The sequence below is a fragment of the Arachis hypogaea genome, chromosome 17 (genome assembly GCF_003086295.3).
Source record: "Arachis hypogaea cultivar Tifrunner chromosome 17, arahy.Tifrunner.gnm2.J5K5, whole genome shotgun sequence".
NCBI lineage: Eukaryota > Viridiplantae > Streptophyta > Magnoliopsida > Fabales > Fabaceae > Arachis > Arachis hypogaea.
In genome coordinates, this window is record NC_092052.1 from 115,450,000 (window position 1) to 115,466,461 (window position 16,462).

Sequence of the window (16,462 nt, forward strand, 5' to 3'; positions counted from 1 at the left end):
ATTATGAGAAAGGAACATGTAAAGTAGCAACTGCAGCACACTTATAAACTCAATTAAGCACTAAAAGTAACGAAAACCATGTCACAGGTGCCCATATGTTGAAGCAATTGAAACTAATCCATATATTCAAAAACGACTATCTTGTCAAAAGTTGCATCTATAATTTAGAACAAAGGCTCTAAATAAATGCAGCATCACAAGACATATACAGTTAACTATGAACTATCAGTGTCCAACATATAATTTATCTATTATTTTATTCTAAAACAGTTTTTCTGATTGAACCACAGTTAAACTAATTGGACTAGTAAATTAGTAAATCAGTGACTAGAACGGTTTGATGATCGGTACAATTCTCAGAACCTTGATCTTATCTTATCATGTTTGCTAATCATTAAATTATCAATAATTTATAGTCACATCCGAAATTTCAAGTTGATCACTTAGTTACTTTATACACTTACAAAAATATTAATTTTAAATATTTAACCCAATTTTTATAATAATTAAAACCAACTCTCAATAACTAACGAGTTATACCTCAAATAACATAGTCTTTCCATCCTCACTTCGAAATCTCAAATTCAAACCTCACTCCTAACTTTTAAAAAATAAAAAAATAAAACCAACCCTCAATAAAAAGTCTACCTCACAAAATTCTAACTTACTCACCTTAAGAATGGAACGATCGATAAACATAGCACATTGAAATCTTGGCATGCAAATTGGATTAATGATTTTTCATATTAAAATTAAATCGTAGGGATGTTAGACCATTTTAGGAATAGATAGCAGTCCTTTCTTTGTGGGTCATCATGACGAGCAGCCTTTTAGACTATAGTTTATAGCATCTTATTACATTGTTTCTAGAAGCATATTGTATTTGAAAAGGTCAAGTAAATATGAAAACATTTAATGTCAATGGCCAAAACCCGAAAGTAACAGATTACCGAGTTTATAATTCCACCCACATAAATTTTCATATTTATGCATGGGATTTATTTATCTATATAGTAGGTATAAAGTAAACAAGAGCAAATTATTTTGAAAGAGATTCCTATATTTAATTTAACTCTTAAAATTTAGGGGAGTCTTACTCAACGAAGAAACAAATCACACATTCAATGAGTAAAAATAAATAAATAAATAAATGACACATTAAATGAACTTTCTTTTTTTTTTCTATTTGTTTTTTTTTAAATAAAAGTATAAATGTTTATTAATGAGATATGTCTTATGAGTCTTAACATGTGTTAAAGTGGTATTCTTTTAAAAAAATTTATTATATTTAATTTTTATTTAATTTAATATGTTTAACTAAACTATCTGATATAATTATATATCAATTATTATCTTTATGTATATAAATACTATTTTAACTATCGACTATGTTATGTACACTAAAATCAGTCGCTAAAATCAGTCATTAGTATAAAATTTATGTTAAAATATAAATACATATAAAAAATAAATTAAACTACACATATATTTATACATAAATATATTAGTGACTAATTTTAGTAGCTAATTTTAGTATACAAATAATATTTTTATTTAAATATTTCACGTGAATACCTATTATGAATATAAGAAAAGAAAATTCAGTAACTCCTGTTACATTATCAATAGTATGGAAAGTGAAAGTAATGCACATGGGAAAAATAAAAAGAGAAAATAAAATTACAAGTTTTTAACATATGAACAATCTTTTGAAAAATCCATTATTATCTAATATTAAAAAGCTTGATCGAAACCTGACAAAAACCCAAATAATAAAAAAAGAAGGCATCTATTTAATGAAGATATTAAAAATATTTTTTTTATGAAGAATCTTATGTTAAAAGTGTATTTTATTTGTTAGGCCACATTTTAAAAAAAGATAACACTTTTATAGTATATCAAATTAAACTCTACAATTCATCATTTAATGATAAAAAAAAATGCATCTTTACACGAAGACAATTGTAAAATTTTTATGATAGTATTCGCCCAAAAAAGAATGTCTATCACTTTTCAATAAAATTGTCATCACGTGTCCCCTGCCTCTTTTCAATATATAGTTCAATAGTGTTCGTCTTAAGTTTAGTGTTTGTTTTAAGTTTAGTGTCATTTGAATATAACATTATAAACGATTAACAATTAAGGACGGTTCTTAAAAAATAGAATCTGTATATATTCTATGATCTATACATATCTTGAATCATTTCCAAGTTGCAGCACCGTCATGATTTTTTTGATAATACAAAAAGATGAGTCACTCATTTCGGAATTTACTTTATCATCAATGAAGCTTCACAATTGCTCTATACATAACATATATATACAAAGTCCAATGAAGAAATGGTAGAATAATAAAAAAATAAAAATAAAATTCAAAAACTTTGAATCAAACATCTATCTACCATAGTCCATAGCCTCTGCAATAATCACTTAATTAATACAAGTTAATTTAACTTTGCATAACTACCATTAAGTTTTGCATGCTTAGGCGAGTAGTCCTTGGAAGAAGAATAAGAAGTTGGATTATTAAGGTTCCTCCGCCAAAACTCATTGACATAAGATCTCAAGAACAGCATAAGAATTGCAACATTCAAAAGAGAATTGAAAAGCCAAGCTCCAATCCCATTGCACCCTCCTCTCAGATAATGCAACAGAAGCACTCCAAAATGGCACACCAAATTGCAGCATAGAAGCACCATCTGGCAATCCACCGTGAACCAGAAGTTCCTCACCGGCAACCCTATTTCAACCCACAACCGGTACCCGTACACCGCTGTGTTAACCGCCGTGGAAAACAGGATCGCCAGAACCTGAAAGGACTGTGTGAATTCTAGCCACAGGAATGACATCACCAGAAGAATCGAGTGATTGAACAGCCTGAAGAACGAGAGCTTCCGGTGCCGGAGAACGATGAAGAATGTTCGCAGCATGTGGAGGAACCGAGAGAGGTAGAAGGCATAGGACCAGAAGAAGACGCGGCCGGAGGGGCGGATCCCAAGGGGGAAGCACAAGAACCACTCGAACGGAGTGGTTCTTGTGCGTCTCCACAACCACCGCGTGTCCCTCAGTTCCGCTTTCGCGGAGAGGAGCATGCCGGTGAATATGGTAAGGGAAGTGAGGGACATGGCAAGGTTGTGTATGGCCGGGATGGGGCCTAGTGGGACCGGACGTCGCCGGCCCAAGAATCTGAGAATAAGGTGGAGAGTGACAGCGGCGGTGACATAGAAAGAGATGGCGGAGATAAGAAAGAACCAGGTGGAGCCCCACGAGAGTGCCGGGCTCCACCTGAAGGATACAATGGAGGGATGGTCTTGTAACCAGAATTTGAGGGTCTCCATAATGGGAAATCCCATCACATAAGTTGATATAGTTTAAGAAACTTAATTAGTTTTATGTCAGTTTCTTGAAACTTTCGTGGTCCTTGTTTTCTAGTTTGGCAACTTGGAATGGGAAAACTTTGAGGTGCTAATTAATATATATATTAAGAAACTGAAGGGTTTTGAATTTGAATATACAAATCAAGTTCTGTTTGTGTGCCATGACTTGAGATTATGCTCTTATTAATTAATATACGGTAGCCTTGACTACTGACTAGATGGCCTTTAATTTCTCATCATCGTCTAGAAGCTTAGGATGTTATGATGATCAAGATGAATAAGCCTATCAGAAACCACAAATCCCGTTCAAAATTCAAGCCGTTTGCGTTATGGGGATATTTGTTTTCATCGTCCAATTGATGAGGAGAATGAGATGAAATTTAAGGCCATTCTTGAAGACTTGAACTTTAAAATTCAACCCCAAGTCCAACGTTGACCTACGTTTTACCTAGAAACATTGCTGAGAAGTTTCTCACTTTGGCCTTTGCCCTCAATTAATCTCTCTCTCTAATAATTTGGTGGGCAATTTTGCAAATGCATAATAAATGATCTCTGTTTTCATTCTGGCACGGCATGTGTAAATGAATTAAAAACAAAAAATAAAAGAGGAAACAAAGTACCATGGAAGGATAATTAGGAACCAACACGAGGAGGACTAACAATAAAATAAGTAAATAACCAATTAACGTGATGGTTACGTACGCTTTGTTGGGGGATTAGGTTTATGTAAATCTTATTCTTTTTCTGTTTTGTTGATTTTTATTTTTATTTTCAAGAAGAAGAGTTGATTTATGAAAGTCTTTTATTTTTCTTATAAGCAATTTAGACAAATCTGCTTGAGTATATATAAAGTTTAATTTCGATCGATTGATAAAGAATAGTGTTATATATTCAAGCTTTTTTATAAATTAAACTAAGTTCAACCAAGTTAAATAATAAAATTTGAAATAATACTATGCATAACTAATTTTTGTTATATTAGACCAATTTGATTAAATTTGATAAATAAAAAGAGTCAGTATAAAATGTCTTTTTTTAAAAATATTTTTTAGTAATTAAAATTTAACTTAATTAAACTGTATTATTTTTGTCAAAATTAGGCTAAATAAATTAATTTAACCGAAAAATAGTGAATCAAATCTTGAACTGGTCTAAATTAATATTATTTTTTATACAAAATGACTATAATATTCTTATTATAAAAAATGATTAAAATACTCCTATTATATATATTAATTTTAAAAATCCTAAATTCTAGTTCTTTACTTCTCTCCCGTCATAAGGTTAGAATTTAAAGTTTTCAAAATTAATATATATAATAGGAATATTTTAATTATTTTCTATAATAAAACTGTTGTAGTCATTTTTTATAAAAAATATTAATTTAGACCAGTTCATGATTTGATTCACTATTTTTTTATCAAATTAATTTGTCTAGCCTAATTTTGACAAAAATAACACGGTTTAATCAAGTTAAATTTTAATTACTAAAAAAAATCTTTAAAAAAAGACGTTTTATACGTCTTTATTTGAGTGACTCCTTCAGATATAATTATTCACACAGTTAATATAAAAAGTAATTTTTTTAACGTAATCATATATAATTAGATGTGTGTATAAAAATATTTTATGATAATAATTTATCAAAATTAAATTCATGTAATTATATGATAAAAAAAAAGCTAATGAATTATAACTCAAATGGCATAATTTTTTCATACTCATCTAGAGATCGCGAGTTTAAATCTCACTCTTAACTTAAAAAAAAAAGGAAAATACTATTTGTACACCAAAATCAGCCACCAATGTATTTATATATAAATACATGTGTGGTTTAATTTATTTTCGATGTGTATTTATATTCTAATAGCTAACTTTGATGACTGATTTTGATGTACACGTAGCATAACCAAAAAAAAATATCTACTTATTATTATAAATTCTAACTCGCTCAACGTGGCGTGTAATTTGTTGTACATATAAATTTCAAGAATCAAGACCTAAGTCCTCCTGTTGCCGTCAATTTCTGCAAGCTTAAATTATTCAACGGAATTTGTAGTTTCTCTTTTTTTATTAAAATAACTTTGTTCATATATATAGTTCTTTACTATTTTTAAGTCTTGAGCATAAAATTATTAATTTTAAAAATACTATAATTTAATATTTTGATTAAGCTCACAATTATTATTATTATTATTTTACACATTTAATAAATAAAAATAAATCAATAAACACATTAATACTTGTTAACTCATCTATTACAATAATAATGCTACTTGTAATCTTGTATGGAATTGTGTTAGTTACGTAGGAGTGCCCGGTATTGAGTTATGACTTATGAGCAATGACATCATGTGTGATTTATCCCCTGGTTTATATCGCGTAATTGACATTTGACAGATACATCCTCATAGACCAAAACCGGCAAATTTTTTTTTTTTTTAATAAGATGACAAATAAATTTTTAAAAATTTAAATTTTGAACGGATTAATCGTTGAAGAAAAAATACTAATAAAATTTTTTATGATGATAAATATGGATAAATTAGTTTAGATTAAGATCTTAATCATAAAGATTAATTTAGAAGTAATGCACCCACAATTATAATTGTACCGTCCCGATATTCTTGGCCAAATATTCTAATATCCTCCGTCAACAAACTACAAAATCGAGAATAAGTCTACCAATTCAAATCATGCCGATATCCTCGCATAACAGAAATTCAGAATCCCAATCCTAATAACAAACAAATCCGAGCATTACTTGAAGATCCACTTATTTAAACTGACGAATATAACTCGTCAAGGCAGGTGAAAAAAGGGAAAAAAGCGAGTAATCGGCAATTCATAAGAAATATCCAATCATCATCCCCACTCTTTACTTTTTCTCAGTTTTATTTCTTAACGTTTTGCTTTTAAGTCTCTTATCCCGATAACTAACTTGGGCGTCGGAGTCCTTTTTTGTAGGGTCCACGCCGAGGTCACCAGTTCACAAGAGCGAGCTTCCGAGTCCTCCCTCAGCTGTGTAGCCGACCATATCTCGGAAGCATACTCTGGACAGAACAATTGGCGCCCACTGTGGGGCCCGAATTTTCTCACTTTCAAGTTTAACCCCATACACCCTGTGCTCTCTTCTGCTTTTTCAGGAACTGAAGCATGACAGATCAGTCGGGTACCCACCAACACGCTGGTCCCGATCTCGTAGCAGCAAACGCAGCGCTGCTCGCAGAAAATCAGCGACTGGCTGAGTTACTAGCCACCTTGCAGAACAAAGGTGAAAGGAAAAACGTCAACATGGAAGTGAACACCGACCAACAAGATGAGCACCAGTCGGAGTCTAATGCCAAGACTGAGGAGAAAACCTCGAAGACAGGGAGACGTCAAGCTAATCCTTTCTCGGAAGAAATCATGAGCTTTAAGATGCCTTAAAATTTCACGCTTCCTATGACGCTGGTACCCTATAAAGGGATCGGAGACCCTAAGATTCATGTTACTAAATTCGAGTCCATGATGTTTTTCAATAGTGACTCCGATCCCATATTATGTCGTTCATTTCCTACTTTTCTAGATGGTGCTGCGCTTTTGTGGTTTTCCAATTTACCTGCAGGTTCGATAACAAGCTTCGATGATTTTTCCAAACTATTTATCAATCAGTTCGCGGCCTCCAAGATTTACGTACGGGACTCGGACTACCTCAGCACTATTAAACAAGGACCGCACGAGAGCCTAAAAGACTATATGACCCGCTTCATAACAGCAGCCATGGAAATTCCCAACCTCAACCCCGAAGTCTAACTGCACGCCATCAAAAGCGGTTTACGACCAAGAAAATTTCAAGAAGCCATAGCAGTGGCGAAGCCAAAGACGCTGGAGGAATTTCGAGAAAAGGCAACCGGACAGATTGAAATAGAAGAGTTACGTGAAACTCGGCGGAGTGAAAGGCAGCCAAACAGAAGGGATGAGGACAAACCGGTCGCCAAGGACACCAAGAAGCCTTTCAGGCTGACGCCAAAGTACGATTCGTACACGAGGTTCAACGCTAGAAGAGAAGACATTATCAAGAAGATACTACATAACAAACTAATAAAGCCACCGAATAGGGCCGGCTCATATCAAGATCAATGCTATGTGGACAAGTCCAAGCGCTGCGCCTTTCATCAGAAGTTTGGCCACACAACTGATGAATGTGTGGTCGCAAAAGACCTCTTGGAAAGATTGGCAAGATAGGGGCACCTGGACAAATACATCAGTAGCAAAACAAGGACGATTTCAGACGACTCTAACGACCGACGACAAGAGCGACCGCCTCACACCTCGGACAAAGCCAGAACCCAACCTCCACCAACCAGGGGGATCATCAATTGCATCTCTGGAGGGTTCGCCAGTGGTGGACAAACAAGCTCGGCACGAAAGTGCCGATACAGGGACATGTTAACACTCCAACAGACAGCCGATGTATTGACTGTCAAACCAAGAACACCTAACATATCTTTCAACCCATCAGATTGCCAAACAAACTCGGATAATCTGGATGACCCAGTGGTAATTTCTATCCAAGCAGGGGACCTCCTGGTAAAGAAAGCCCTTCTCGACCCTGGAAGAAGCGCGGACGTCCTTTTCTATTCAACCTTCAAAAAGATGAAACTCAGCGAACGAACCCTGTTACCATCCTCGAGAGAACTAATCGGGTTTTCAGGGGAGCGAGTGTCAATCCTCGGCAGCATCTGGCTTAAAACGACCTTAGGAGAGCATCCCATGAGTAGAACGAAGGACGTACAGTTCCTCGTCGTCGATTGCATTAGCCCATACAACATCATTCTGGGCAGACCTTTTCTAAATTCCTTTGGTGCCATTGTCTCCACGATCCATTTGTGTGTCAAATTTCAGGTACAAGAGGACCAGATAGCCACAATACATTCCGACCACATTGAAGCTTGGAAATGTTATAATGAGAGCTTGAAAATCAAAGCAGACATCCGACAAGGAACACGGCTGGCCCAAGGGACATACAATGTTGCCAACATCTCGGGTACTGCCGAACTCGATCCAAGAGGAGATCTCCAGGACAAACCAGCACCAATCGACGACCTTGAAAAGGTACAATTAGATGACAATGTTAACCACTATACTTATATCAGCTCTTCTCTCCTTTCAGGAACAAAACAGAAGATAACAACCTTACTACGGCAGAATGCCAACCTTTTTGCCTGGACACCGGCAGACATGCCCGGCATAGACCCAGGCCTCATATGCCACAAATTACAAATCGACCCAAGAGCACGGCCTGTTTCCCAAAAGAAGCGCAACATGGGAGACGAGAAGCGCACAGCATGTCTCGAGGAAACACAAAAACTCCTCCGAGCAGGATTTATAGAGGAACTCCGATTCACAACTTGGCTATCAAACATGGTTATGGTAAGAAAAGCCTCAGGTAAGTGGCGAATGTGTGTTGATTTCACTAACTTGAATAAATCATGCCCCAAAGATGCCTATCCACTCTCATGCATAGACAAACTGGTAGATAATGCATCAGGATATAATGTTTTAAGCTTTTTAGACGCATATTCTGGTTACAATCAGATACTAATGCATCCAAAAGATAAAGATAAGACAGCTTTCATAACTGAATTGGGAAATTACTGTTATACTGTTATGCCTTTTGGACTTAAGAATGCAGGGGCTACCTACCAACGCCTCATGGACAAGGTCTTCAATAAACAAATAGGGAGAAATTTGGAAGTATACGTCGACGACATGGTCGTCAAGACTCAACAAGAACACACCCATGATGTCGACCTACAAGAAGTGTTCGGTCAGTTAAGGAAACATAACATGCGACTTAACCCGGAGAAGTGTGCCTTCGGGGTTAAAGGAGGAAAGTTCCTGGGCTTCATGTTGACATCAAGAGGCATCGAGGCCAATCCCAAAAAATGTGAAGCAATCATTAACATGAGAAGTCCCCGGACAATAAAGGAAGTCCAAAGACTAAATGGAAGGCTAGCCGCACTCTCTCGATTTATACCAAGTGTATCAACACACTCTCAGCATTTTTTCAACATACTAAAAAGGCAAACAAAGTTCAACTAGAACACGAAGTGTGGAGTAGCTTTCCAGAGGTTGAAATCCATAATCTCATCACCGCCGATCTTACAGAAGCCGAACTTAGAAAAACCACTATTACTATACTTATCGGTATCCTCAAAGGCTATCAGTTCAGTACTCGTCACGGAGATGCAAGATAAACAGGAGCCAGTCTACTTCGTCAGTAAAACATTACAAAATGCCAAACTCATATATCCACCAATGGAGAAGCTAGCATATGCACTAATACTTACGGCAAGAAGATTAAGGCACTACTTCCAAAGCAGTAAGGTCATCGTTAAAACAAATCAGCCTCTGCGATAGATCCTCACTCGACCCGAGGTCTCAGGAAGACTCACCAAATGGTCAATAGAATTATCTGAATTTGACATAACATACGAGCCGAGGACGACAATAAGGGCGCAATTCTTAGCAGATTTTCTAGCCGAATTAACAGACCAAGTAGATGATGAACACACTTGGGAGCTCTATGTAGATGGAGCTTCAAACTCAGAAGGATCGGGAGCAGGTGTATATCTAACAGACAAATCCGACCTCCAAGTGGAACAGTCAATCAGGTTCTCATTCCAAACAAGCAACAATCAAGCCAAGTATGAAGCTCTACTCGCCGGACTTCGACTTGCACAGTCTTTAAACATAACACAACTACAGGTATACTGTGACTCGCAACTGGTGGTACAACAGGTAACCGGGAATTTTCAGGTAAAGGACCAATTGTTAGAAAAATATCATGCACTGGTAAGAGAACTCATACCTCAGTTTACTTCAATACAAATCACACATATAGCTCGGAAACAAAACACCCGAGCAGATGCTTTATCAAAACTAGCAACAACTAGGAAATGTATGCATGATTCTGTTATATCTCAGCTAACCCTCGCTGAACCGAGCTTTAGCAAAAGAATATTCTCTATATCACAGGAACAAGACTGGAGGGCAACATACAAACAATACCTACAAACTGGAACCATACCAACAACTATCACAGACCAAAGAGCATTCAAAAGGCGAGCAGCATCCTTCACACTGATAGGAACAGAACTATACAAACGAGGTTTCTCCCAACCACTACTAAGATGTCTAAACACGGATGAAGCTAAGATCGCCATAGACGAGGCCCATGAAGGAGTATGTGGTAACCACATTGGAGGAATAAGCCTGGCATCTAAGGTTGCCAGAGCAGGTTATTATTGGCCAACAATGAAGAGCGATTGTATCGAAAAGGTAAGGAGATGCGACAGCTGCCAAAAACACGCACCACTAATACATAACCCGGCCGAGAATCTACATACCTCGGAGGTAAGCTGGCCATTTTATAAATGGGGGCTTGATATTCTCGGCCCCTTCCCCAAAGCTCCCGGGCAGGTAAAGTATTTACTTGTAGCAATTGATTATTTTTCGAAATGGATAGAAACAATGCCTTTAGCAATAATAGGGGCTGAAAAGGTCCGAGCTTTTCTCTGGAAAAACATTATTTGTCGTTTTGGTATACCACATGCTATTATAACTGACAATGGTTGGCAGTTTACCGATCAAAACCTGGCAGAATTTTTGCAGGGTTTCAAAATTAAGCATCACTTTTCATCAGTAGAACACCCGCAAACAAACGGACTCGCCGAGGCAGCTAACAAAGTAATTCTCATCGCACTTAAGAAAAAGCTCGGCGAAGCCAAAGGAGAATGGGTGGAGTTAATCCCAAAAATACTGTGGAGTTACAATACAACAAAACAAACAACCACCAAGGAGACCCCTTACCGACTTGTCTATGGCGCCGATGCAATGATCCCAGTCGAGATTGCCCTAACATCAGGAAGAACAACACAAACATCAGCACCAAACAATGACAACATCAGACAAGCGGAATTGGATATAATAGAGGAAGACAGATACAAAGCTGAGATGAGGCACAAAGCAATGCAAAGCATAATAAAAAGAAAATACAACAAGATGGTCAAACCCAGGTCCTTCGCCGAAGAAGACCTCGTCTTAAGACGAACGGAAGAAGCACGGAAACCACAAACACATGGAAAACTCGCAGCAACATGGGAAGGCCCTTACCGAGTAATACAAATACTCGGCAAGGGAGCATATAAACTTCAAACAATATAAGGAAATGACATCCCTGGAATATGGAATGTATCATCTCTTAGATCTTACTTATCATAAGAAGATATGGCCACGGGGAGACACTCTTTTTCCTACTCACAAGGTTTTTTCCCAAAAACAGGATTTTTCTTGGAGAGGTTTTAATGAGGTCCCCCACCCCATATTAGTCATGTACTCAACAAAAACAATCAACTATACACATTTCTAATCAGAACATCTATTTATAATACCAACTATCCCAATATGTCAAATATTCAGTTAATGTGCACACATTCAAAATCAAAGTATCAAACACCCCATACGGGTACAAAACACCTAGGTCCAAATTAAACAAACATAAATTACAAAAGCAGTCCTCTAATCTGCTCCTTTCTCTACTGATTCACTTTCACCCTGATTTTCAGGCAGGGTACCTGACAAACCCCAATTTGACGGTTTGTTTTGTATTGATTTTTGGGGATTTTATCACCTTTTATCCACATTTATTCAATGAAATAGCATGGTTTTATAACTTCTCCCTTAATTGTGCTTAAGAGTGAAAACATGCTTTTTAGGACTCAAAATAGCTAAATTTAATTCACCTTGATTCTATTAGATGCCTTGATATGTTTGTTAAGTGATTTAAGGTTTAGGAGGCAAAGATTGGATCAAGGGAATGAGGAAAGAAAGCATGAAAAGTTGGAGAACTCATGAAGAAATGAAAGAACCGGAAAGCTGTCAAGCTGACCTCTTTGCACTTAAACGACCATAACTTGAGCTACAGAGGTCCAATTGATGCGGTTCCAGTTGGGTTGGAAAACTAACATCCGGGGCTTCGAAACGATATAAGATTTGCCATAGTTGCTACACGTATGGTGGCGCGCACGCGCAAAGTACGCGCACGCGCCGTTGCTGCCACCTAGTTCACTTAAAGCAAAACGTGGCCAACGAATTCTAAAGCCTTGTGGGCCCAATCCAACTCATTTCTGATGCTATTTAACCCAAGGAGTGAAGAGGGAAACATGTGTTAGTTACCAATTAGTTTAGTTTAGCTTTGTAATTAGTTTCTAGAGAGAGAAGCTCTCACTTCTCTCTAGAATTAGGATTAGGTTTAGTTCTTAGATCTAGATTTTAATTCATCTTCTTCTACTTCTATCTTCTCAATCCCTTGTTGTTACATTCATTCTTCTTCTATTCTTTTGTTGTAATTTCCTTTATGTTGTTCTTATGTTTTGTTATAGATCTACTTTTGCTCCTTCTATTTTCTTTCAATTCAATTAGAGGTAATTCATAATAATTGTGTTCCTTTTGATTGTTGTTGTTAATTCATTGCCATAATTGTTGTTAGATTCTATTTTTGTTATCAATTTACTTTGCTTTTCTTTTATGCCTTCCAAGTGTTTGATGAAATGCTTGGTTGGATTTTAGTATAGATTTTGTTCCTCTTGGCTATGGTAGAGTAATTAGTGACGCTTGAGTTATCTAATGTCTTTGTTGATTGATAATTAGAAATTGCTAATTGATTTAGATACCACTAAAGCTAGTCTTTCCCTTGGGAGTTGGCTAGGACTTGTGGAATCAAGTTGATTCATCCACTTGACTTTCCTCCATTATTAGAGGTTAACTAAGTGGTAGCAATGGACAATTGTGGTCACAATCGAGGAGGATAACTAGGATAGGACTTCTAATTCTCACAACCTTGCCAAGTGCTTTTTAGTTGTTAGTTTATTTTCATTGTCATTTACATTTCATGTCTCTTATCCCAAAACCCCAAAATACAACCCCTAACCAATAACAAGACACTTCATTGTAATTCCTAGGGAGAACGACCCGAGGTTTAAATACTTCGGTTTATAGAATTTAGGGGTTTGTTACTTGTGACAAACAAATTTTTGTATGAAAGGATTATTGTTGGTTTAGGAACTATACTTGCAACGAGAATTCATTTGTGAAATTCTAAACCATCAAAAATCCATTCGTCAAAATGGCGCCGTTGCCGGGGAATTGCAATGGTGTTATGTTATTGGTTATTGTATATATGTGAATAGTGTGAATATGTTTGCTTTTGTTAGCTCTTGCTAGTTTTAGGATTTAATTTTCTTGCTTCTTATTTGATTTTGTTTTCATTTTCTTCTTGCTATCATGAATTCTCATTTTGGCTATGAGTGTGATTACAACTATGTTGTAGGTGATGGGAGCTACAATGAAGATGTGTATCAAGAATGGGACAATCAAAGGTGGGAAGAGCCATATGCTTATGATCAATCATCATGGCAACAACCCCCACCAATGCACTATGAGGAAGAGCCATTCTTTGATGCATATCAATCAAATGGCTATGGTGGATCTCCTTGTGATTTCCAAGAACCACCACTATGTGCCTATGAGTCATATCCTCAACATGACCCTCAACCACACTCACAAGCCTATTTTCAACAAACACCTCCATATGACCATGATCATTACCTACCATACCAACCTCCTTTTGAACCATATGAGCCATACATGGAACCACAATTCCAAGATTACTACTCCCAAGAACCACTTCAATACACACCACCACCTCACCAAGAAGAACCACCTTCCTATAATGAACCCTTTCTCCAAGACAATGAACCTTCTTATCCACTCCAACCTCTAATGGATGGAACCCTTGGTGTTCTTCTTCAAGGACATGAGGAGATGACAAGGGATGTGCAACAATTCATGACCGCCTTGGATGCGGTGGTAAACCGGTTAGCATCCCAACTTTTGGACACTCAAGGAACTCCCACGGCTCAAGAAGAGCATAGCATGAAGGAGAGATTGAAAACTCCGGTGGAAAAGGAGGAATGCCACTTTGTATTAGAACAATTGGAGGAGCCTATAATCATTAAAGAAAAGGAAGAAGTGGTTGAAGACTTAGGAGATGCGGAACTTCCATGGGAAGCTAAAATCAAAGAAAATCCCTCCAAGAAGAGTAAATTTGATGTTGAGGAGGAATGTGCACAACCTCCAAGGCATATTCTATATGAAGACTTGGAGAGAATGAAGCAAGAATTGAGTTCCCTTGGTGATGAAGATCATGCATCCAATCTTCTTGGTGAAGAATCCTTTGAATTTGAAGAATCCTCTCCCAATGAATTTAAAAGTGATGTGGAGGTAGATTTCTCTCAACCTCCCATTTATGACTTGAGTGATGGAGACGAGCTAGATGAAGTTGATGAACAAAGGATTGAGAATGAAGAAGTTTATGAAGAGGTGGAGATTGACAAGGAAGAACACAAGGGAGTGAAGCTCGCTAGCACATTGGAGATACCTCTTCCCAAGTCACCACCATCCATTCTCTCATTCAAGTGGGTAAATTCCTTATGCTCAAGCTTTATTATTCCCCTTGAATATGGTTTGCTTAAGACGGATGGTCAACTAAGACATATTTGTGGCTTTAAGAGTAAAAAGGAGATGGTTAGTGGTTTGAAATATCATTCTAGGTTCATTATGGTTGCATGCTCAAAGCTTAATTGTAAGAGTTGGTGTAGAACTAGATCGCTTGGGTCTAGAAGGATGTTTGGTCATTTCCTTGAGAATTCACTTTTCTCACCACCCACATGGATTAATGATAATCAACTTGGAGATGGGTGTGAAGACAAAATATGGGATCCGGGAACACATGAGGATCAACATTGGGAGCCCATGGTTTGTGAAGAACTCCATCAAAGCTTGAAGATATTAATCTTGAATGATGGAGCTTATTGGAAGTCCAAGCATTGGTGGAAGTTCCAAGATGAGTACAAGCACAAGCCACCTTGATGAGGAGCTCCCCATAAGTCCAACTTAAGGACAATAAACAAAAGTGCTAGGTGGGAGACAACCCACCATGGTAAAATCCTTTCATTTTCTCTTTTGTACATATTGATAGAATTAGTTTAATTTCATGTTTTGTTTAGATAGTTGAGTTTAATTGGTAGTTTAGTATGTTAAATAAGGTTTTAGGGTGTTTCGGTAGATGCTTGGAGGTTTAGAATGCTGAGATTGGTGCAAAAAAAAAAAAAAAAAACGGCCATCGGCGCGTTAGCACGCTGTGCGCGCGCGCGCACATTGCACTTCCGCAACTTCTGGTACAAAAACCAGAGAGTTGTGCGCGCGTTGTGCCAGCATTGTGCTGGGAGCACAACCTCATCCACGCGTAAGCGCGCTGTGCGCGCGCGCGCGGATTGTCCCTGCTGCATCCACGCATAAGCGCGCTGTGCGCGCGCGCGTGGATTTGCACCCTGCTTTTCTCCTCCCTCCTTTCTCCTTCTTTCCTCTTCTCTTCTTCTTTCTTTCTAATTTTTTTTTCTTCTTCCTCTCTTAGAAATTTTTTTTTTCTTTTCATATAAATGAAATTTTTTTAAAAAAAAAAAAAAATAATAATAATAATAAATAATAATAATAATAAATAAATAAATAAATAAATAAAATACTAAAAAAAAAATTCTCTCTTTTTCTCCATTTTCTTTTATTGCATTTGCTTGTTTTCATTCATTGCATTTTCATTTTGTTTTTTTTACCTTGTTCTCATTTTATTTTCTAAGTTTTCCATTTTAATAATAGTGATTGAACTTTCCTACTCAATTGTTGAGACTTTCTTACATTATTTTGGTGCTTCTTAACTTGTTTGATATTGTTGGGTGATGAAACTTTTAAATCAATGCTTCATCTTGTATGACTTTTGTGTCTTTGTGCATTGATATGACCTCATATTGTCTTTCATGACCCACTTCTTCTCAGTTGAACTTGATGCTCAACACACTCTTCATACTTTAACTTTACTCTTGCATCGAGCTTAATGATATGCCTTAGCTTACATTGTTTTCTCACTCACATGCTTAGCTAACATGTAGTAGGAAATCATACTCTTATTCGGCATTAGCCCCGCC

The 16,462-nt window shown here is 36.7% G+C and overlaps 2 protein-coding genes across 2 annotated transcripts; one reads left to right on the plus strand and one right to left on the minus strand.

The window, feature by feature from the left end:
- Window positions 1–2,152: 2,152 nt before the first annotated feature.
- Window positions 2,153–3,531, minus strand: LOC112767156 (fatty acid elongase 3-like). The gene has a single exon (XM_025813036.3). It carries the CDS (start codon window positions 3,351–3,353, stop codon window positions 2,445–2,447), a length of 909 nt encoding a protein of 302 aa, XP_025668821.1. The 5' UTR covers window positions 3,354–3,531; the 3' UTR covers window positions 2,153–2,444.
- A 4,274-nt stretch (window positions 3,532–7,805) lies between these two features.
- Window positions 7,806–11,588, plus strand: LOC112763705 (uncharacterized). The gene is made up of 3 exons (XM_025809307.1): window positions 7,806–9,404; window positions 9,783–10,703; window positions 11,004–11,588. Exons 1-3 carry the CDS (start codon window positions 7,806–7,808, stop codon window positions 11,586–11,588), a joined length of 3,105 nt encoding a protein of 1,034 aa, XP_025665092.1.
- Window positions 11,589–16,462: the final 4,874 nt, after the last annotated feature.